We start from the raw sequence: 23,309 nt of genomic DNA on the forward strand, positions 1-23,309 counted from the left end.
GCCCCGCATGCAGCTCAGGAGCAAGAGAGCATTCATGTAACTTTGCTAGAAGTGACTTCATATGCTAATGGCTGAGTGTGAGAAGAGTCTGGAGAGGCAGTTTGCCACTAGGAAAGCAATGTAAAAAGCTGTGAGGTTAAAGGGAGAAAATGGTTCAACGGTACAGACTGTACCCTGGGAGCTGTCACAAGGGGCTACATGATGTGAGATCTTAAAAGCAAGGACAAAAAGTTGGAACCTGATGAGCAGCAGCACAAGGGGAACCTGTAAGGAAGAGGATATTGTAGTAGTCAATAGGTGCAAGTTGGTAAAGCTGTGGGAAAGTGCTTAAACCATCCTTAGAAGTAACAGGCGTTGCTGAGAGCCTGGATGCTGGGGAATGAAGGAAAAGGGGGTTTCAAAGAGAGCAACCAGATTATTAGACTGAGGAATAGGCACAGTTGCAGTGGAATCGCTCTTGATGGTGAGGAGAGGTAGTGAAAATCATGTGGGAGGAAAATACTCCTTTCATAAAAGTCTGCAGCAGATTCTCTGTGCATTACACTGCTTTCTTTGTACCATAACATAGGATGTAGGTGCCTTATTGTAGTGTATTCAGTAAGAAGATGATAATGAATAAATGCTAAGGCTATTTATCCAGTTTCCTTGAGGTAGCACAGTACGAGACAATGCCACTACAAGAGACTACCTGTAACGGGCAAATTCCTGTCCTCAGTAAATTACCCTAAACTACTTCCAGCTCTTTGCACTACAATGCTGCTCCATTTTTAATAATAATAATAATAATAATAATTAATAATAAAAACAGTAAATCCCTGCAGTAAGCCACTTTTTGCTGGTTGCTTTAGAACTGTTTTGACTGCAAATGGTTTATCTTCAGGTCAATGTGAACAAAGATGTTGAAGGCTCCAATATAAGGTAGCATTTTTTTCTGTAGTACTGATCACGCTGTTCATACGATATATTTTACATGGTATACTACTCCTATTCTTTCAATACAGAATACAATATGATAATGAGAAACTATGTTTATCATAGATGTTTGGAAGAGATGCACTGCAGTAAGTATAAAAAGAGAGAATCCTGCTGCTATTAAATTTATATCTTTAATTTAGCAAATTGTTTTATTATTGAGATTAATTAGTAACATGAATGTGAATTTGAAACATGAAGTTCAAGCTTCCCATTGTCATAGTGTATTTTTTATTCATATATATTCTTTGTATGATGAGCTATTGCAGAGGAAAAGGAAGGAAATGGTGCCAGCAACTGTCAGAAGCTGGCAGCTGACTTTAATGGCGCTAATCTTGAGGTTGAGCCATGAGGAGGGCCCAAACTGTATGGCTGTGTCTACAATGAGCCAGAGTGCCGGCAGCTTGATGCAAATGAGCAGTCTTGAAAATGCTAATGATGGTTCATTTGCATATGTGTGTGGCTAATTTGCATATTCACACAAGATCACACTGCTGGCAGAAAACAAGCAGTGTAGATGTGGTTTGCCGGCAAAGCCCCCTTTGTCAGCAGCCCCTTATTCCTGATTTTTTCCAGGCATAAGGGGCTGCTAACAAAGAGGGGTTTTTTGCCAACAGGACTATGTCTGCACTGCTTGTTTTCTGTGATCTCACGCAATTATGCAAAGTGTAGACACACCCTCTGTATACCCTGTTGCAGGCAGTTGAGCATGTTTAATACTTCATGAGGGACATTCATCAGTTTGCTGGTCAGGAAATATGTTTTTATTTCTGCAAATAAGTTCAACAAAAATGAAAATATGTTGGTTGCATCTGCATTTTTTCTGGAGTTTTTCAGGTTTTTCTTTGTCAGAACTGAAGTTCCCAGTGGTCAAAAACAAAAACAATCAGAATATATACATAAATGAAAGTCAGGGGAGGGGGTTTAGGGTCGGTTGTTTTTGTTGTATTTTCAACCAAAAAATCAATTTTCTCAAAAGTACTTTTCTTTGTTGAAAAAAATATATTAAAAACATTCAAGCAACTCAAGTCAGCACACTGACCTGTCGTGGGAGCCCTGGCTAATCAGCGTTTTGCCGCAATGGGCATTGCGTGTATGTGGAACGATTGCAGTTTCATCTGAGATTGTGCAGCACAGTCATGATTGCTTTGACTTGCTCTGTGGTATCAGAGGGGGTTACAGCAGACTCCCTCCACTGTGGTGGGGCAGTGAATGAAACAATCAAACAAGAGGAATGCGCTTCCGAAAATAACTTTTCCTTTGAAATCTAGTGTTTGCTTATTCTGTGCATCTGGCAGAGACTCACTTTACTTTGCTGTTACTTAATGCCTCCATTTTCCCTGCAGGCAGCTGAAATTTCTTGCAGAAGTGAAAATGGGGGTAAGTAAAGAACACATGCAGAGAAGTTTTGGAATGGGAAATGATTAAATAGATGGATTACAAAACTGTAATGCACATCAATTAGCTTTTTCATTTTTTTCTACTTTGGAGGTGCATATCTGGAGATTAAAATGTAGATTACTGGAATCTGACTGAATTTTTTATAATAGTCATATAATCTTCCTTTATAATCATCATTGCATTATGACTAACTGCAGAGGTATCATTTGTTTACAGAGTACAGGTTGAGCCTCTCTCATCCAGCACTGCTGAGACCTGACTGCTGCTGGATGAGAGAATTTGGTGGACCATGGGAGGTCAGTATTGTCTAGCACAGGGGTCTGCAACCTGCAGTTCCAGAACCACATGCAGCTCTTCAAGGACTTTTTTATGGCTCTCAGGGCTATAATTGCAAAGTAAAAAGACCTCTCCTGATTATTTTCAATACTTCTGTAAATGTCTAAAAGCCAAACAGTGAACAACTCATATCTAAATAGCAAATGATACGTGATCTCGAAATGTTGGATAGCCCACAATGCACTGCATTAAGGGGGAGTTGTGTGTGCATGCTGTTCTTAAAACAGGGGTTACAAAATGATGTTTTTATGTCATTTATTAAGGACCACATTGCAGCTCTCGAATTGTTGAGGTTTTTTTACCAAATTCAAAAAAAAATAGCTCTTCCTGCTCTTTTGGTTGCCAGACCCCTAGTCTAGAACCTTGCTTACTGGGCTCTTACAGGACATTTAGGGATAAACTAGAGCTAAGGTCAGTGTGTTCTGGATTAGAGAGGTTCAACCTGTATTAATTTATTATGTCCTCAGAGTGCCTAGCGTCTGAAAAGTTCCTCTGAAGAGTCACTTTGACAAGGCATCTGTTTTTGTCTTTGAGATTCAACATTTTTTTTCTTTTGTATTCAAGCACTGAATCTTTTGTGACTTGCCCAGACCCTGCTTAGCTCTGTTTCATGCTTGCTTGCAGGCACGCCTGTCTCTTTCTCTTCTGGCCACAGCAGTTCACAAGCTCGCCAGCAGGACCTTGGGCCTCCATACTATCATGAGCAGACCCAGGAGGAATCGTTTCTGTGAAGAGCATATCTGGCAAGCCAACAAGCAGCTGCAATACCACAGAGAGAAGGGTTCAGAGCAAGTGGAAAGATACAGGCAGGCTGCAGAGAGCAGTCTTCTACTGTGCTTGCCCCATAACCTGAGTTCCCTCCATGTTACCATATGCTGCATGCCAGGAACACTATGCACAGTCCCATGGTTGGGTGGCCTGTGAAGTCAGTACTTAACAACAGCTGGACAGGGCAAATCTACGCCCAGCACACTTTCAGCATGCTGCTGATCCCCTCCCCACTGCATGCATCCACCCCTGTACAAACCCCATCTGCCCTTGCTGTCTGCCATCTGACATACACAGTTAGGGGACATTTGGTGAGCATGGTTCAATATTTGGTTTGTTTTATCACCGGTTGTGGTAGTGGCTTATTAGTCTTGTTTTGATGCACATAACATTTAGACTTGCCTGGTAATGCTGGGGGAGCATTTTTGAAGTACAAGTAAAGGCTTTTATTTTATTGTCAGTTTATTATCCTCACATCTAACGTGTATTTTGGACAACGCAGATAAGTACAGGACAAAGTGCTCTGGGCAAGCTGTATCCAAATGTCAATTCTCAGTGTACGTATGTACATCAATCAGTAATTAATTGCACAGTTCTCCCCATTGTACCTACCTGAATATGGGTGGCACAATTGACCCTTATGTGTACAGCTGTTTTTTGCATCCATATAACTATGTACTGTTTCCTCATTCTTCTGAGCACACTTGCCCTGTAGCCCCTGCATTAAAGTGCCATCAAACAACTTCCTCCATCTCTGACCACAGAGGAGCGAGTTAGAGACTGTTGATCTATGCCGTGTTTTGACGTCTCCTGTATGTTCAAGTTAGAACTGTAAGTTCTTTAAGGTGTTTACTCTATTTGACCGTGTATGTAGGAGAGACTTCAAGACATCAATCGAATACTGGCAATCTGTTCATCTCTTCTATTTGCATTATCCTTGTGCTCTATAACTGGAAGATGCTGTTTACAGTCTCACAGAGTAGCTAATTTTTCTGCTCTACCAATACTTGCAAACTACATTTGGGTATCTGGGGAGCACACCTTTGAGCCACATTTAAAATCCTTTGCCTAAAAAGGGCTTTTAGGAAGGGACAAGGTGGAATACACGTGCTACTGTTTTGCTACATTTAGGAATTGCCTATCCTAAATAAGAACGATTGACATATCTACATTTCCTAAACAAGCAATTAATAAATATTATTTCATCATCTGACTGCAGCTTGGAAGCAGGCTCCAAAAAGGAAAGAGAGAAACTGTACCAAGGGTTGTTGCTCAATAAAACCTTAATGTGTTACTGGGCATTGCTAATTTAGCCATCAATTTGGAAAGGCCTCTTTCCACAGGAGACTTCTCCAGGAGAATTGGCACTTTTAGTTCCACTTTATATTACCTGAAAGAACAGAAGCCCCAAAATTGAATTCTGTCTTCCTTTACTTCTGTGCAACTCCCATTCAAATCAATCAGGTTGCAGCAGCATGAGAAGAGAATTTAGCCCAAAATCTTCCAGCTGTGAAGTTTGTTTTGGTATGGATAGAAATACTCTTTCCTTTCTTTTCATGCTTTAGTTATTTCCCTGTAGAAGAACAGCACTGTCTGCATGAGTTAAGATGATGCCTCTCACTCAAAGTATTGCAGCTGGAAACAAGGACACACCAAAGGTATGGGGCTCTGTATTAAAAATGAACCTCCTTCATCAGCTGAACTAAAGAGCCATGTGTGTAATAGGGTTTGCTGTGTAGATAAAATTAACAGTCAGGGAATGTAATTGAAAGGGGGGAAAGGGGCAATAGCTCAGGGGCCTGGGCAACTTAAAAGGCCCTATGGTCACTGCTACAGTAGGTTCAGAAAAGGGCAACAAAAATGATGGGGGGTTTGGAATAAGTGCTGTATGAAGTGAGATTAAAAAGAGTGGGACTTTTCATCTTAGAAAATTGGAGACTAAGAGGGGATATGATGGAGGTCTATACAACCACAATAACATGGAAAAAATAGTTCAGGAAAAGTAATATTTTTTGTTCCCATAACGTAAGAATTAGGGGTCACCAAATGCAATTCCTGGGTAGCAGGTTTACCCATCCTTCCCTGCTCCTCGCAGAGCCTGAAGCCAACCCCCTCCCATCCCCCAGGCCCAGCAGTTCTGCTGGCAGCCTTGTCCGCTGTTCTGTCAGTGATGCACAAGAAGCAATAGAATCCAGCTCAGAAATGTAGGGCTACCAGGAGCTGGCAGATCTTTGATTCTAAACATTCAAAGGACAGAATATGAGGAATGAAAAGTCATTGAATTTACCTTGTTGCTTGTCAGGGTAGAATGCCATTTTAAGCTTTATCTGCTTACCTGTAATACATCCTAATCTCAGACTCGTCAATTATTTGGTTCAAAGAGTTCTTGCGCTATCATTCAAGCATATACCTCATATGCCCATCCCTAACATCTCTCACCCTCACCTCCCAAATCTGGTCACTTTACATTCCCTGCTGTCTAACATCTCCCACTGCCACCTTTCCAATCTCCACTTACTCCTCCGTTTTACAAAAGCCTGCTATTTGTTGTGGGTGCTAAGAAAGACTGCCATTCTAAAACACACGCCCTTGGAAGTGTTCAAAGCATTTTCATGGAGTGGGAGAGGTGAGTTCAAAGCCTAACCAGAAGACAAGGAATGTGGTGGCACCATAATACTGCCATTTTTGAAAACAGAAAACGAATACACAAAACAGGAGCTTATAACAGTAGCAGGGTAGTCAGAGCAAAGTTTAAGGCTGCTTGGTAGGATGTCCGGCATAGGGCTCTTCATAAAGCTAATCTACTTTTAGTACTCAGAAGAAAAATGGGCTTGGGTGTTTCACAGGGGTGGGAGTTGCTGCTTTATGATGTATGAAGAAATTCTGAACAATTCCTATTTTTTCTTATCGTTTTTCCTGTTTGTTCTTTACATTCAAGGTTTAGGTCTGCTCTGGAACTCGGTGAGGGTTGGAGGGAGAGTGCAATGGTAACATCACAACATCCCAGAGAAAGAGCTGAGCAAATGAGAGAAAGGACTGTTAGTCAGACTGTTTTAAATTCTTTGTTTAGTTTAGTCAATACCTATTTAATAACTAATTAGCATTTCAGAGAAAGAAAGTCTTTGTGCAAGGTTCTTTATCTGTTCAATTACTCCAACAAATACGCCAGTGAACACAAGAGGAGACATTTCTAAAAATTCTAAGGTGAACAATAATAAGCAGGAAAAGCCCTTAAAACACTTCCTTTTTGCATCACAAAAAAGCAAAAGAGATCACAACCCTTATTTATTCCTTTATTTATTTATTGCAAATCACCTTTGCAATATCTACGTAGCCTGCTCAACAATTGCAGACACCTTTGTTAGCAGAATCCTGGCAGTATGATAGATGGGAGCTTTGCTCTAACTCCTTTCTACAACACCACATCTACAACATGAATCTAATTAAGCTCTCATGGAATTCCACTTTTTTCTTCCTATTAGGATTACTCTAAATGGTATGTTTCTTGGAGGTATGAGGATCAGTGGACATGCACTGGTGCCCCTGCACCATTTCCCTCGGCAAGCTTTGGAAAAGCGGTGGATTCATTTGTACCCAGAATCAGTACAATTACAAAGCTCTTTCAAACACGTGGCCATCCATTACCAAATGTTACCATAATTCTTTAAGATGAAGATGAATGAACCACAGTTCTCAAACACCCAGTGCATTAAGAGAGCATGGAGGCTGCCCATTTCTAATCTGGAAGATGGCATTGTGAGGTTCCATGGTTATTGTCTCTTGAATCATTTCTGCAATAAAAGTGGAGCTTTCCCCCATGATTTCCCACCCAGAAAGCTCAATCAGGTGCTGAAAGTCGAGCTCTGTTCTTTCCTTCTGTCACATCTGTACCAGCCATAAAGGTATCTGGTTCCTAAAGTGAACCCTGAGTGACTCATGTGCAGTCCCATTGCTTTCAGCGTGTTTGCAGAGATGTAACTGGTTAGCCCTTAATAAACAGTGCTGGGGATGAGACAGAAGAACGAACAGAATCAAACTTAATCTCTTTAAACTGTCTTGTTCTGCAGTCTTAATGGGATTAAAAATCATACACAAAAAAATTCCAGTCTTTCTGCCTACCAGGTGAAAATAATAAGACATTGAAGTCAATGGGAGTGTTTCCATTAACTCTAGTGGAAATTGGATCAGGTCCTAGAATTAACAAATATGACTGAATACAGGTAGGGAGGCAAGCAGATCTGTAGTGTTGAAGAAGAGCCACACTTTACAATGTCTCAATCGCTTGCAAGTGATTCTAGTGCATTTCATTCATCTCCAACAAATAACTAAATGAATCACATACGTTTCCAAAATACGAATGGGCAAATTAAATTGCTTTGGGGAAATGTTTTGTATATGCTGGGGGGGAAAATGGGGACATGCAAACATAGATGTCTATTTAAAGACAAGTGTCAGTTAGTTTGCCATTTCAGTAGAGAATATCTTCATCCAAACAGTATGCATCTGGATTTTCATCACTTCAAACTTAGGGGTTATCTGAGTCTGAAGTGCTGGTGTAGATTTGGAATTAAATTTCAGAAATCCAGCAGGCATTAGACCTTGGATTTGGCTGCAGGCTGGTATCTTGGTTGCAGGCTTATGCACTATTTGAGTGGTCACTATTAGTCACTGGCATAGGGAATGTCACTACTTCTAATGTTTCTGTGTCTCCATATGGGTCTATGCAGTCTGACCCATTGATTCCCCCATAAAAATGACTGTGCAGAAAACTGAGTTTGCAAAAGCCAATGTTCACCAGACATAACTTGGTATAGATTTCTTTCCCTTTTTCTCCTCAGAAACGAGAATCGAACTATTACATAGCACTCAAAAGTGTACAGAGTCCTCCACTGAAGGAAGGTGATGTTTGATTTATAAATGGCACATCTGGGGGATTACAAACATGGGTAGCTGCAGTGCTGGCTCTCTTTGATTTTAAACAGCTTCGACTATGTTTGCCACGCAAATGGCCATTTCGAAGTTTACTAATGAAGCGCTGAAATACATATTCAGCGCCTCATTAGCATGCGGGCAGCCGCAGCACTTCGAAATTGACGCAGCTTGCCACCACACGGCTCGTCCAGACGGGGCTCCTTTTCGAAAGGACTCCGCCTACTTCGAAGTCCCCTTATTCCTATGAGCAGATGGGAATAAGGGGACTTCGAAGTAGTCAGGGTCCTTTCGAAAAGGAGCCCCGTCTGGAAGAGCTATGTGGCGGTGAGCCTCATCAATTTCGAAGTGCCACAGCTGCCCACATGCTTATGAGGCACTGAATATGTATTTCAGAGCTTCGTTAGTAAGCTTCGAAATGGCCATTTGCATGGCTATTTTAAAGTTTTTGGCTAGTGTAGACGTAGCCAGAGTGATCATTGCATGATAAATGGCAGGTATCTAGTATCAACCGAGACAAATTTTAGGAACAGAACTCTGCAAAGAACTCTAGGATCAATGAGATACTGCATGACTCTTCCAAAGATATAGGATCTCAGACAACATAAGGAAAGATCACTTGTACTTCGAGTCAGAAACCTAGCCCATGTTATATTCAGTCAATGAGATATGAAATAGCAGCACTTTTAAAAACATACATGTACTTTTTTTTCCTTAATCTGTCATTCTGTGTTCAAGCAGTCAAACACTGACCCAACCATGTCTGCTGTTCCGGTGATTAAAAAAAAAAATCCCAGCTTTTTTCCTCCTCTCCCCACGCTCCTCTGCTCACCTCATCCTCTGCCCTGGAATGAAGGTTCTGTTGATGTTGCTGCTCTAGGAGGAGGAGAAACCCAGTAACATTCTTTGTATTCTTCCTCTAAGAAGTGCTGGCTGAAATGAGGCTTCTGCAGAAAGAAAGCTGATGCCTCAGACCCATGACCAGGAGCTGAGAAGAACTGGTTGCCTAGCCCCTTTTCTAGGAACCCCAGAGCCCGCTGCTCCTCAGCACCCAGGTGAAGGTGGCTGTTCTGGAACGCCGTCCCACTCAGACAAGATGAAAACATTACACCAGGCTAAAGCCAGCAGTATCAAAACCAGACACAAGAGGGCAGGTCCTTTAGTTGAACTGAACTGTGCTATGACTATTTACACCTGCAGAGGGTCTGCCACAACATGTTTGACACATATTCTCTTAGTGCAGTTCTCATGACCAAAGCAGAAATATTTCCAGTGTGTGATATAAAAGGTTCTGCTCAGTTTGGCTGTGATTACAGTCAGGGAGGCTTGTTTCTGAAGTGACCAGTGGACAGTTCGTTGACCCATTTAGCCTCGCTAAGCATACATACCTGCGGCTCTTAGAGTTTAGCCGAGGAGAAGGAAGATTAACTCAGTGGGATATTTGAATGTTAGCAAGACACTCCCGGAGACATTCCCATGCTTCATAATTATCCCCAAGAAACAGCTCCACCCATATATAAATTTATATTGACTGTTGTGTGGCTCCAATTATACCTTTCTTTTTAGGTACTGGAAAAAAAAAAACCTCACGGAATTACTCAGCTGCTAATTTTATTAAGCAGCGTGAAGCTATCAGTGCCCAGAGCCAGTAGTACAGCACTGTCAGCAGTCTGCCTTATTCTGTGTGATTTTTCACCACAAGAAATCAAGAAGAGCCCAAGCTTAATTATGTAAAGCACCTGATGCAAGACCGGCTTTTTCGCAATGCTCTTCCTGTCACTGACAAGGCTAAAGAAAGAACAGATGCCACAGTTACTTGTAGAAAATGTCAGAGAGAAGTGGAAGAGAAATTAAACGCACAAGGCAAAGTGTAGGGGAAAAATTCAGTAGAAGAAGGCAGAGACCATTTAGAATACTATGATTCCAAACTGGAACATCATACCTTGAAGACCACAGTGATTAGGTTCTTTATAAATGCCAAGTTAGATTAAATAGTTTTCTACTGAGTTATTGGACAAAGAACCTTGTATCTTCAAGATCACAATGGATTAAAAGACCAATCCTTCCAGGTTTGGATCAGGAAATCATTAGAACTCAGGACATGCATATTTGTACATTATGCATTTAATATGTATATTAGAACATACTACTTAGTAGCTCAGGGATCCACCAAAGACATGTAAACTTCAGATCCATATCTGAGTTAAATAGAAGATCATTTCTGTTTTAAGTAGGTTAAATTGTTCAGTATGTATTTTTCCTTAGGGTATTAAATCCATTTACTTGAGTGCAAAGTGCCTTCTATATTTATGGGACCACAGGAAACTTGGCCACTCCCAAGCTAAGTGGCCGTCCGGCTAACGAAAATCATGACAGATTATGGATTTTCCTAGACAAGAGAATTCCATATTCGAGAGGTTCAACCTGTGTGTGTGTGTGTGTGTGTGTGTGTAAAAAAAACCTGCGTATGGTATGTTTTATCATACAGTAACAGTATTAATTATTTTTAAATGGAATTATAAAATATTAAAAATGAGCATAAGCAAAGAATTACCCAGTTTGTTTGTGTAAAAGGTTACTGTATAATGTGACACGCATCAGGGAATCTTGTTGATTCACTATTTACACAATTTTGCTGATCTGTGATTTGCACGTAAGATGTTTGAGGACAATTGTGAGTTTCTTAAAAGATAAGGAATGTACTCCCATCCCAACTGGCCACTTTGCACTGCTGGGACAAAGTTAAAACAGTGCAGGCTTATACGAGCATAATACTTTCTTCACTGTGGCCCAGGACCATTCAAAGTTGTGTGTGAAAGCTGCCAACTGTGATTCAGATTCCAATCAGCTGTGCATTGGAGAAGTGAACAGAGATGTGAGAGAGGAAGGGGTGTTGTGTGTGTTTTAAGCAGAGGTGAAAGTAACTGAAAATTTCTTACAGGCATTGTCCTATTGCACAAGTCCCTGCCCGCTCTTTAAATGTCTCTCTGCTGTCTTTTGCTGCCAGTCAGCCAGTTCTTACCAGAGCTACACCCCAGGCATCACCTGCTGACTTTCACCTCTGGTTTTAAATTATCTATGAAACATTTTACAGTAGTGAAACTTGACTGAAGTATTATGAAACTTATTAGAAGGGACATCGGTCTCTTAAAGCCCAGCCTGGCTTCTATTCCAGGCTGAGCCTGTGATAACTTGCTTTTTCAATTTGGTGGCATCAGAAAATGTGTGTCATGGCATTGGCATGATAGACAGTGTTGTTTATATATATATTTTTAGAAGTCCTTCAGTGTTCAACCAGGCTTGTGTTTCTTTGATTTCCACACCCTTACTTTTGGATCGCTGTCTTGCAGTGTGTCCTAGATTGGGCTTCGAAGACTGGGAGGTGTTGAATATTCTGTGAATAGCCTGTGATGTGCTCTAAAACTCAAAGGGAAGCAACTTAAAAACATCCCCATTATAAAACAGACCTGTAGAATGAAACCAGCGTGGTTCTATAGAAATGTCATGGAGTTCTATAAAACATACAGAATTAAGAGTTGATGAATAATTTAGAATTAGTAGTTAATGAATAATATCCCTTCAATTGGTACTGCAATATTATTTGCTTCCCAACCTCTGTCACAGGGCAGGTCCTTCTCATCCTTCATTCTGACGTAGTTGCTCTGAATCAGGAAGGATTTTCTCCTCACTACTTTGCTCTCTGGCTTTTAAGGGTAGCAGGGAAGAATCCAGTTCAGGAAACCACTAATTTCCTACTTCAGGGGAAGGAAGGCAAAACTGCTGGTGGATAAAGGTGCCATCTTGAAAGGTGGCAAGAAAATGGACATCATTGGAGAATTATGAAAGACAAGTAGGTGCATAGGGCATCTTCACCTGGGTTCATGATTGTCTTACGACTTAGCTTAAAAACAGGATTTGTATCTATCAGTTTTGTTCAGCACTTACATGGTGAGGTGGAGGGCAGACAGAGAAAGCAGGCCACAGAGCAAAGGAGCTGTTCTGCCTCTGTTCCTGCAGTGGTCACTGTGTGCAGGGGGTAGAGAAATTACTACAGTTGTTCCCAGCTGGCCACATGCCCAATCTCTGACACAAAGGACCAAAGGAAAATGAAGGACTTGCACAGAGAACCCCAGAGATGGAGGGGACTGGGAGAAATTAGAGGTCACAGGGCAGGATAGCAAAGAACCAAAAGAATGAGAAAAAAATTAGCACTTGCTGTTTAACGCTTGTTCCTTCCCTATAACTTTCTGAACTTTACAAAGCTGTTAAACATAATTTGCTCCTTGTTAATGATGAGGAAACTTTGGAAGGCAGAGAATAAAAATGAAAGACACCAACTAACTTGTCCTACTCGGTGACAGATTGAGGGGTACAGCCCAGACCTCTCCACATAAACATCTTGGATTAAAAAGAGAAGAGGGTTCATGTGAAGAAATAAATACAGAAACACCTGAAAAGAATATAAGATCAGAAAAAGTTAAGTTTGGGAAGGGGATGACATCAAGAAACATTAAAAAAAGAAATGGGGCTGAGACTAAACTGTCCCAACCCCAAAGCTAAGCACTAGTGAAAAGTGAAATTAGAGGATGATTGAATATGCTAAAATAAGAGAGAAGTCTCCATGATTGAAACAGTGACACAAAGCAATTCATTAGAGTAAACTTTGATTTTTATCCCAAAGTAAAATCTTGTAAAAATCAGTTTAAAACCAGAAGATCACTTTTATAAGTATTTGAATGACAACTGTTGGTTTTAGACAAATAAACTCCCCTGCAGTGTTGCAACCCAAACAACACAGCAGAGAAAAATGCACAAATGAAATACAGGTCATGAAAAGCAAGCTGAGTTCTTCACAGTCTTTCATTTGGGTGTGATTAGTAAATGCCTTTGTTTACATAAGATGGCTTTTTAGTTTACAAATAAAAAATAAAAGTTAGGTTCTAAACTCCTCAGTTTAGAACTTTTAGCTTCTTTCATCTTACCCTTCAAACAGACCCATTATTTTCCACTCAATTTTAGATGCCAAAGAGATCAAGTTTAATTGGCAGTGAACTGTGCTAAACTGATTTGATGGCTTTAAAATAAATAAGTGAACCCAGAAATAGATCTTAACATTTAACATCACTGTTTCTCACTGCACTGAAATGAAATTTGTAAAACTTCTAAAAACTTACTGGCAGGTGACATGATGCAGGCTGCTGCATGGTTATCGCTGTGTCTTGGATGGCTGAGAAGACTAATGCCAGCTCCAGCAGTGGTTGCACTATAAAGTGCGTCAGCTTACTGTCAGAGGAGGGGCAATGGCCAAGGAGGTGGTTTCACAGATGCAAATATTTCACAATTGAATTGGCAACACAGCACTTTTTTCTGCCTGAAGCTGAAATTTTAATGAAAGAAAATGTTGCTACCAAAAAAGGAAGCCAAAGCAAATATAGAGACAAGAGGACTGATCCTAATCTCTCTTAAATGGGAGCGGTACTTCAAAGACAAAGCAATGATGAAAATATCTAAGGCTGAGCCACTAAATCTACTGTGGTTTCTGACACTTACTAAGCACAAATAATATCCGTACAGTACTCTCCGAATGCTGGTGTAATCCTGATGAGGGGGTGGTGCACTCAGGGCATATCTATGCTAAAAAGCAAAGTCAACTTACTGTAAAGTGACATCCAGATGCTGCAATTATTAAATCATCAGGTGTGTTCACACCATGCTTATTGTGTCTGTGGGTTGCAGTGCTTACATTACTACACAGGGCAGTGCATTATGGCTAACTAAGTGCTACTAGGTGCAGAGGGTTTGGGGGGGGGCTTGCAAAGCCTCATGGGAGAAAAATATTGTCATAAGATGGTAACAGAGAGAAAGCCATGCTAGTATATATACTATCAAAACAAAAAAGCAGTACAGTAGCACTTTAAAGACTAACAAAATAATTTATGAGGTGATGAGCTTTTGTGGGACAGACCCACTTCTTCAGATCATAGCCATACCAGAACAGACTCAATATTTAAGGCACAGAGAACCAAAAACAGTGATCAGAGTTGACAAAGCAGAAAAATATTATCAAGGTGAGCAAATCAGAGAGCAGGGGGCGGAAAGGGGGGAGTCAAGCATTAGATAAAGCCAAGTATGCAAAAGAGCCCCTATAATGAGCTAGAAAATTCCCATCCCGGTTCAAACCATGTGTTAATGTGTTGAATTTGGATATAAAGGAGAGTTCACCAACCTCTGTTGCCAAGCTGTTGTGAAAATTTCTCTTCAGCAAGATGCAAACTTTCAGGACAGTAACAGAATGGCCCACTCCTTTAAAGTGGTGGCTTACAGGTGTGTGAATCAGGAGTGTTTTTATGTCTGGTTTTATGCACATTAATTCTTTGTCGAAGAGAGTTTGAAGTCTGTCCGATATACAAAGCATCTGAGCATTGTTAGCACATGATGGCATGTGTGATGGTAGTTGAGGAACATGAGAAAGTGCCTGTGAGTCTGTAAATAACGTGGTTAGGTCCAGTGATGGTATCTCCAGAATAGATATGTGGACAAAGTTGGCAATTGGTCTTGTTGAAAGGAAAAGTTCCAGGACTGGTGTACCTGCGGTATAGACTGTGGTGGTTGGTGAAAATCCTCATAAGGTTGGGAGGTTGTCTGTAGGAGAGAAAAGGCTTGTCACCTGGGGCCTTCTGGAGTGTGGCCTCCTGATTAAGGATAGGTATAGGTCCTTAATAATGCATTGCAGTGGTTTGAGTTGGGGGCTGTAGGTAATGACCAGTGGTGTTCTGTTCTTGGCTTTTTTGGGCCTATCTTGGAGTAGCTGGTCTCTGGGTACTTGTCTGGCCTCATCAATTTGTTTTTTTATTTCTCCTGGTGTGTAATTCAGGTTTATGAATATTTGGTAGAGATCTTGTAGTTTTCAGTCTCTGTCAGTAGGATCAGAGCAAATGCAATTGTACCTAGGGGCTTGACTGTAAACAATGAATCTAGTTGTATGTGCAGGATGGAAGCTAGAAGTGTGTAACAATCTGTACCCCACCATCAGCTTATGCCTCGACTACTCCACACAAGAGAGACATTTCCTGGACACTATGGTACAAATCAAGGATGGCCTGATCAGTACCACGCTCTACTGGAAACCCACGGATCGCTATACTTACCTACACGCAATGCATTGTTAAGGATCTACAACCTATCCTTAATCAGGATGCCACATTCCAGAAGGCCCTGGGTGACAGGCCTGTTCTCTCCCACAGACAACCTCCCAACCTTATGAGGATTCTCACCAACAGCCACAGTCTATACCGCAGGAACACCAGTCCTGGAACTTTTCCTTGCAGCAAGGCCCGTTGCCAACTTTGTCCACATATCTGTTCTGAGATACCATCACTGGACCTAACCAGGTTATTCACAGAATCACGGGCACATTCTCATGTTCCTCAACTAACATCATATATGCCATCATGTGCCAACAATGCCCAGATGCTTTATATATTGGACAGACTTCAAACTCTCTTCGACAAAGAATTAATGGGTATAAAACAGACATAAAAAACACTCCTGATTCACAAACCTGTCAGCCACCACTTTAATGGACTGGGCCATTCTGTTCATGACCTGACAGTCTGCATTTTACTGAACAGGAATTTTCACAACAGCGTGGAAAGAGAGGCTGCTGAACTCTCTTTTATAATCAAATTCGACACATTAACACATGGTTTGAACCAGGATGCGAATTTTCTAGTTCATTATAGGGGCTTTTTTGCATACTTGGCTTTATCTAATTCTCAACTCCCCCACCTCTGGCCTTCTGCCCCTCCGTTCTCTGATTTGCTCACCTTGATAATATTTTTCTGCATTGTCAACCTTGATCACTATTTTTTGGTTCTCTGTGCCTTAAATATTGAGTCTGTTCTGGTATTACTATGATCTGAAGAAGTGGGTCCGTCCCACAAAAGCTCATCACCTAATAAATTATTTTATTAGTCTTAAAGTACTACTGGACTGCTTTTTTGTTTTGTCATAAGATGGAATGGGAACATGGCTTTGATCTCTTATGATATAGTTTCCACCCCACCCCCTGCCCCTGACATCAAGAGTAAACAACCCGTACCTTCTCAAGTCTTTTTTTTTTTTTGAAAGCCTGGCTTACCCATTCATATGACAAAGCCTGAGAATTATGGATCACACTTAGCTGTGTGCTATTCTTGTGACCATTGTACACACCTCATGCCTCAGCCTGCAGTATTTCCAGAGCTGAGATATAAGCCACTGTGCAAACATCGTAAAGTGCTGCAGGCAGTCCTGCTGCAAGCCACAACAAAACAATTCTGTGCTGCTGCTGGCAATTTGTGCAACAGCTGAGCATGGTGGAGTGCCATTTCTGGTCCTGGAAATAAAGCACGGCCTGGTGAGGCAGCATCATTATGCAGCTAGAGGATGATGAACAGAGTCTGCAGAACTTCCAGATGTGGAAGGCACCTGTCCAAGTACTTTGTGCCAAGCGTTCCCCAGCCCTAAAATGCTGAACACTAAAAGGAACCATACAGTTACACCCACGCCGACAGTGGAACAGTGAGTGGCAATCTCTCAGTGGAAATCAGTAACTCTAGACTGCTACCAAGCTGTGAGGAATCAATTTAAAGTTGGTAAATCAATCATGGGAGCTGTTGTGATCCAGGTGTGTAGGGCCATTAATCAACTTCTTTTGAGAAGGGTAGCTACTCTGGGCAAGGTGCAGGACATAGTGCATGGGTTTACATTGATAGGATCCCCTCACTGCCATGGGGCAATGGATAGCATGCATATCCCTATCTTGGCACCAGACCAACTTGCCAAGGAGTGCAGAAACTTCAAGATACTTTTCAGTGGTGGTGGAAATTCTGGTGGCTCACAGATTGTGTTTCACCAACGTAAGTGTGAGGTGGTCAGGAAAGGGGCATGATGCACACTTCTTTAGTGAAACAGATCAGTTCAGAACGCTGTAATCAGGGACTTTCCAGCAGCTTTCATTAGCTCTCCAAACATGTCATCACGCAGCCTCTTTTTCTGCCTTCATATCTGAAAATGTCTCTGTGCGGGTGTAGACGATGCACTGAAGAACAAGCTTCCCGCTCTAAAGTATGCAAAGCACAAGATGACAATTGTCAGCACATGTCCTAGGTCTAGTGCAAGACTGCTATTTAAAAAACATTCCTCCTTATTATACTAAATTGCAAGCTAGAACATAATCAGAATCCCTAGCTATTCAATGAACTGGGTTGCTGTTGCAGCTTGGGCAAGTACGGTCCAATGACAACTTGTGTCAAACCTGCATCAGGAGCACAGGTGGGGAGGAGGGTGCTTTGAGACCAGAAACCAGCCTTAAGCCTGCAAAATGGATGTCTTTGTCTCAGACATTTGCAGATAGAGGGGGAGGATGCAATCATGAGAGAGCATAGGAAGCCAACCCAGCACCTTCACCTTAATGCTGCTGCAAGTTGGAAGGTGGACTTGTAGAATCTGATCTCATTGCCAGTCCCTGCTAACCAAACCCCCAACGTGGTTGGAAAAATTGCAGCCCCACAGGCTAAGTCTCCAATTACCCAGGATTTCAGGTGGGTTTGTGCAGCCCACATAAAAATGACATCACTGCTCCAGGATTCAAGCTAGTGCTACACAAGCTACAATCAGACCCTTATGATTGAAATCTAGATATACTCAGTGTGGCTGCCAGACATCAGCCCCTTCACCAGTCCATGCTTCTGCCATTCTGGCTACTAGGAATGACATTAGAGGCCCAATGCATGCATAGTTTCCTTGGCTCTGGAGAGAGACAGCCATGGTGCAGCTCAGAGGGTGTATGTCCAAAAACTCAGTGCTGAATAACTATCAGCCATAGGTCTTTATATGCCCCTATTACCATAGTGTCAGAGCATTCCACCTTCATTAATTATATTTACCCTCACTACCTTCCAAGGAAGTAGGGAGGAATTATTCACTCCATTTTGCTGATGGAAACCCAAATGACTTGCCCAGTCTGTGCTAGAGCATGGCTTGACCCCTTCGTTCCCAGAGGTTCCTGTTACATATGCCCTATTTTTGAAAAACAAATGCAAATAAAATGCAATATCTACTAGAAATAATGGCCGCAAGCTAATATGTCTACTTCATAAAATTCACAAATACAGCTGTCTAGAATGGAGGTCTGAGCATTGGACCAAATTCTGTCTATAACTTCCATCTTTGATTTTCTATGGGTTTTAGTTTACATGGGAATGTCTTGTTCTCCGATCAAGTCCTTCAGCAATGGTCCAATCAGTTGCTTAGCTGAATCTACTACCTCAAATCTGTGTCTGCTATTTCTGATGGTGCTCATTGTCAGTGACAAAATGGGTAAATGTTTCAGAGCGCAGCCAGTACCAACGTGTATGACCTCAAGAAACAGTAAGTCAGAATCCTCAGGAGTTTACTTGAAATGTCTTCTGTTCCTCCTTCATGTTTGATGGTTATGATGTCTGAGAATGTTCTGTATGGTATGGCTATTACCTTTGCAGGTGGTCAGCCACTTTTTGTTAGAAATCTAACAGCCACTCTGATTTGCAATTAAAGCAATTGTCATCCTTGAAGCAGTAATTCCATTTTAAATACCTGCCATTTACTGAAGCCTATACTGCTATAATTTTCTTCTATTATTTATGTACTTGTTTTATTGTAATCTCTGCAGTGCTGCATCATCTATGGATGTTGGCCTTGGCTTTAAAGATTTTTCAGAAAGAGATGAAGGGCAGCTGTACAGGTAAATTTTACACCATATGGATATTATGGATGCACCTAAGAACAGCTCCCCTGTTAAGGCTGCATTTTAAGACATCTTTAAAATGATGAGAATTCCAGTTTTTCCCCTAAAAGTAGATGGCTGTCAGAGTAAAATTTCACATTTCTGGTTTTTATGCCATTTGCCTTTACAATGGAGTTGTTGGTTGATCTCTCGTCATAAATGTTAAAGAAACAGTTTGGAATTGAACTCTGTTTGAATATTTTTCCTTGGCCGTTCTGCTTTTGCATTATTGATTGACACCTTTTTTTTTTTAATTGTCTGCTCAAAACCTGTGGAAAAGGCAAAGCTTGAACAAATCTGGCGCAGCAGCAATTTTTTGGTTTTGTTTTTTGTTTTATTTGAATATGGTGTCATCATTAGTTATTTTTTGTGTTATGACTGGAACTTTATGTAGTGTACACTGGAACTTGATTGGGTGATGCCTAGTGCAGAGAAGGTGGTTGGCTGGAGGCCAAATGTGTGCACAGAGACTGGATGAAAAAGCCACTTTGCAACACACCCTTTGTTTCCATTAGGAAAATGACACTTTTTCGTTCAGATTTTATTTTAAATGCTGAAAGTATGTAAAGACTCACGTGCAGCTGCAGCCCCATAAGTGCTCTTGCGCAGCTGATGACAGAAAACTATTCCCAATTAACTGCTTCATAACCAGCTTTCCTACAGGTTTGCCCCTCTCATTTGTCCCCAGCCCGAGCATCCCCACCTATGCTTAAGCATTAAAAAACTTAAGTTAATATGGGGAAACTTTTCTGTGAGATGGTTCCAGTTGCGACACACCCTGCATTAGAACTCTGCTCTGTGCTCTCCTGGCTCCCCAAGTCTCACAAACACCAAACAAGTAATTGAAGAGATGACAACTTTCATATTGTCACATTTCAGTGCAGTGAACCGCGTATATACACTTTTATGCTATTTTATGTGCATTGAGATATAAAGAAACAATGATCCCACCATGAGCAGCTTAAAGCCTAGAATTTTTCAAATAAATGCTAAGCTTATATTTAATGGGTTTAAACTTCAAGCTCCTATAAAACCTAAATAATTAACCCTAGCCCCCTGCGGGAAGGTGCGTAAGTAAGTACAAATCATTTTATGATATGGAAACTCAGACACTGCAAAATGATGCAATAAGCCAAGATAACTTGACAAGGAAGATTCCTTGTTTTTCTGGCTCCACAGCCTGCACTCTGACACTTAGACTACAGCAGCTTCTCAAACCACTTAAAAAGAAAATTTACATGTATCCATGTTAACAGGTACAATTGAAGTATTTTAAATCATTACAAGTTTTTCTTTATTAAACAAGTTGCACTAAGATAGGCAGTGCTAACTCATATAAAGCAATAAAGGCAGCAAAATGAAGTACCTTAGCTGTGCATGGTTGCTTCATCATCTTCAGTAAATAGCTAGCTTTCCCTCCCAGTTGTTTCTTAACACTAATTTTCAAGCCAGTTCAGTACATTATAGATAAGCTGGCTAGGCCTGTCTCTGCTCTCCTCTCACCCTCATTCAGATTCAGTCCTTCTCTGTTTGAATGGGACTTTTAGGTAGATTAAATTCCCCTCCACCCCCACAACACATATACACACTGGTTTTTTCCTCTCTGTATTTGTAAATAGTCTTTCCATTTTAGGGCGCATGATTTCAACCCCAGTGCCCACTTTATTTTAACCACTGCCAGTTTTTCCCAAACTTGACAGTCTTCCCCTAGATTTTAACACAACTCCACTGGAAGCCCATTCTCACACCTAGCCCTGTTCTGCTGGAGTCCCTCTCCATAAGTATGTGGGCCATAGAAGGACCTACGACACAAGCCAGTTCCCAGCAGGTCCTCCCACAGGGGCCTGCCAGTGTGCATGACTCTCTTCCCGCCTCATGAGCCTCTCCCTATCAAATATACCTTGGAGTAGCCAGGGGGACATGTTGTACATAACTTTAAAACAAACCTGTTTTCTTTTTTAAAACTGGTGTTCTTTTCAGCCATATGAATCCGCAGAATGTAGAGACTGCTGAGAGGAGTTCCATGGCTCACCTGTGCTCCCTGAGGAGAGCGATTGAATGTTGCTGCTGAGACCTTGGATAAGACGGAATATTATTATGACGGTCTCGGAATGGGAAGAAATGGTTCTGCAGATGACATTAAAAAGACACACCAAACACTGGCATTGGCCGCGCACCCTGACGAAACCCCGGAGAACAAAGAGGCGGCAGAGAGAAATTCATAGAAGTCTCAAGGCATGAGATCATAAGATGCCCCTCTTCCCTCCAAAAAGGTGGTGCTTCTGACACGTGTAGGAAGGAGGTGTAGCTAGAAAAGAAGAGGTGGAGGGAGAGGGAAAGGCAGAGCAGCAGGGATAGACATCACCTGGATTCAGCATTCCCATTCAATAGCCCCCAACATGTGTTTACTGGAAATGTTAAGCTATGAGCTCCATTTGAGGGACTAACAGGAATATTGGAGCTGTGGGGGAGATGCCAAGTGAAATCTGCTTTTGACTTACTGTGGTCTAATTGAAAATATTTATAAATAAGTACTGCTTCCATGGTCAATGCAGATGGGTGCCATAGACTTTTCAGTTAATTCTTGGGCTACCTTAATCCATATATTTTATCTTTAAAATTGTTGGGAATTGGCTATTCACTTTGCCTTTATTCAGAGGCGATGTGTGGGGGACATGGGGGACACATGCTCCCCAAATCCCATGGGCAAGAAGAGGGGAAAAGGGCAGGCCAGAAATGGCAGGGCCGGAACCTCTGGGCAGCTGGACCCTTTGGTAGGGTCTACAGATATCTACAGAAGTGTCCAGGTCCCCCCCACACTCACCAGCTTCAGTGGCTTGGGGCAGGAACAGGACTGCATTGCTCAGCTTCCCCTACCACTGAGTGCAGGGTAGGGCCAGACCCCTGCTGTTCATGCCAGCGCCTCAGCTACACAAGCCCACCCCCCGCCACCTGCCAGCCTACATTAGTTCAGGGAAAGTTCAGGAAAGAGGTGAGGCAAGGTAGTGGGATTGAAGTGGGTTGTCTCAGCCCTTCCCCAGCTTGGCAGGGGCCAATCATGTGGCTGTCGCCCCTTCCCATTCTCCTCTGCATTTATTAATATTATCCCTTGGGAAGAATGATCAGTATTCAGGCCCATCAACACTTACACTAGCATGAATCTTACATGAAATGGCTAATGAGCTGTGAACTTAACATTTACAGGACAATGCAAAGTCCTGAGGCACCTTAAAGATGCATCTGACAAAATGGGGTTTTGCCAACAAAAGCTTATGTCCAAATATATCTGTTAGGCCATGCGTACACTGGAGAGTTTTTTGACAAATCTGGGGTTTTGCCAACAAAATTCACAGAGCGTCTACACACAAAATGCATTTTGTCAACAGTCTGTCGCTAGAACTTGGCAAGTCTGCTGACAGTGTTCTGCCCCTCCACAATAGGGAATAACACCTTTGTTGAGAGTTTGTCAAGAAAATGCCATATAGAGGCTTCGGCTGGTGGGGGGGGGGGGGTGCCTCTTTCAACAGACAGGTCTTCTGGTTTGCCAGGCAGCCCTGTTTGCTGAGCTTCCGGCTGGCTGTTCTGTCAAGAAAGCAGCCAGCAGTCTGGCCACTCTCTGTCAACAGAGCAGATCTGTCTTTCAATCCCCTTTTGTGTGTAGATGCGATCTGTCAACAGAAGTTTTGCCAGAAGATCTCTTCTGACAGTACCTTCTGTCGATGGATTGCAGTCATGTAGACACAGCATTAGTTTTTAAGGTACTACAGGACTCCTTGTTATTTTCGATGATATGGACTAACACAGCTATCCTTCTGATACTATCTCAGGACAAATTTTAATTATTTCAATTTGTAAATAAAAAATTAGCATTAAAAGATGTAAATAAAAATAAGAATTCATTTCTGGTGGGATCTTTTTGTTTCTTTCAAATAAATAAATGCTGGCTGCTTAGTCCACTATAAGCACAGGCAATGCATGCTGCTTTGTTTGAAGAAAAAAAAAAAAAGAGGATCAGTACTCAACTGGCTCATTGTCCCCTCCTCCCCACTGCCAGGGTTCCTGGGCTGGACCTGCCAGTGGGGATCTGTGCTCCAGC

At 41.7% G+C, this 23,309-nt stretch overlaps 1 protein-coding gene across 1 annotated transcript in view; it reads right to left on the reverse strand.

Annotated features, from left to right (window-relative positions):
- Window positions 1-13,615, reverse strand: part of LOC142017933 (uricase-like) — a 33,032-nt gene extending 19,417 nt beyond the window's left edge. The window contains exon 1 of the mRNA XM_075003288.1: window positions 13,581-13,615. Within this exon, the coding sequence (XP_074859389.1) occupies window positions 13,581-13,610 (30 nt within the window). The 5' untranslated portion in view covers window positions 13,611-13,615. The remainder of the gene's footprint in view (window positions 1-13,580) is intronic.
- Window positions 13,616-23,309: the final 9,694 nt, after the last annotated feature.

This window comes from Carettochelys insculpta, chromosome 9 (assembly GCF_033958435.1).
Source record: "Carettochelys insculpta isolate YL-2023 chromosome 9, ASM3395843v1, whole genome shotgun sequence".
NCBI classification, from domain to species: Eukaryota; Metazoa; Chordata; order Testudines; family Carettochelyidae; genus Carettochelys; species Carettochelys insculpta.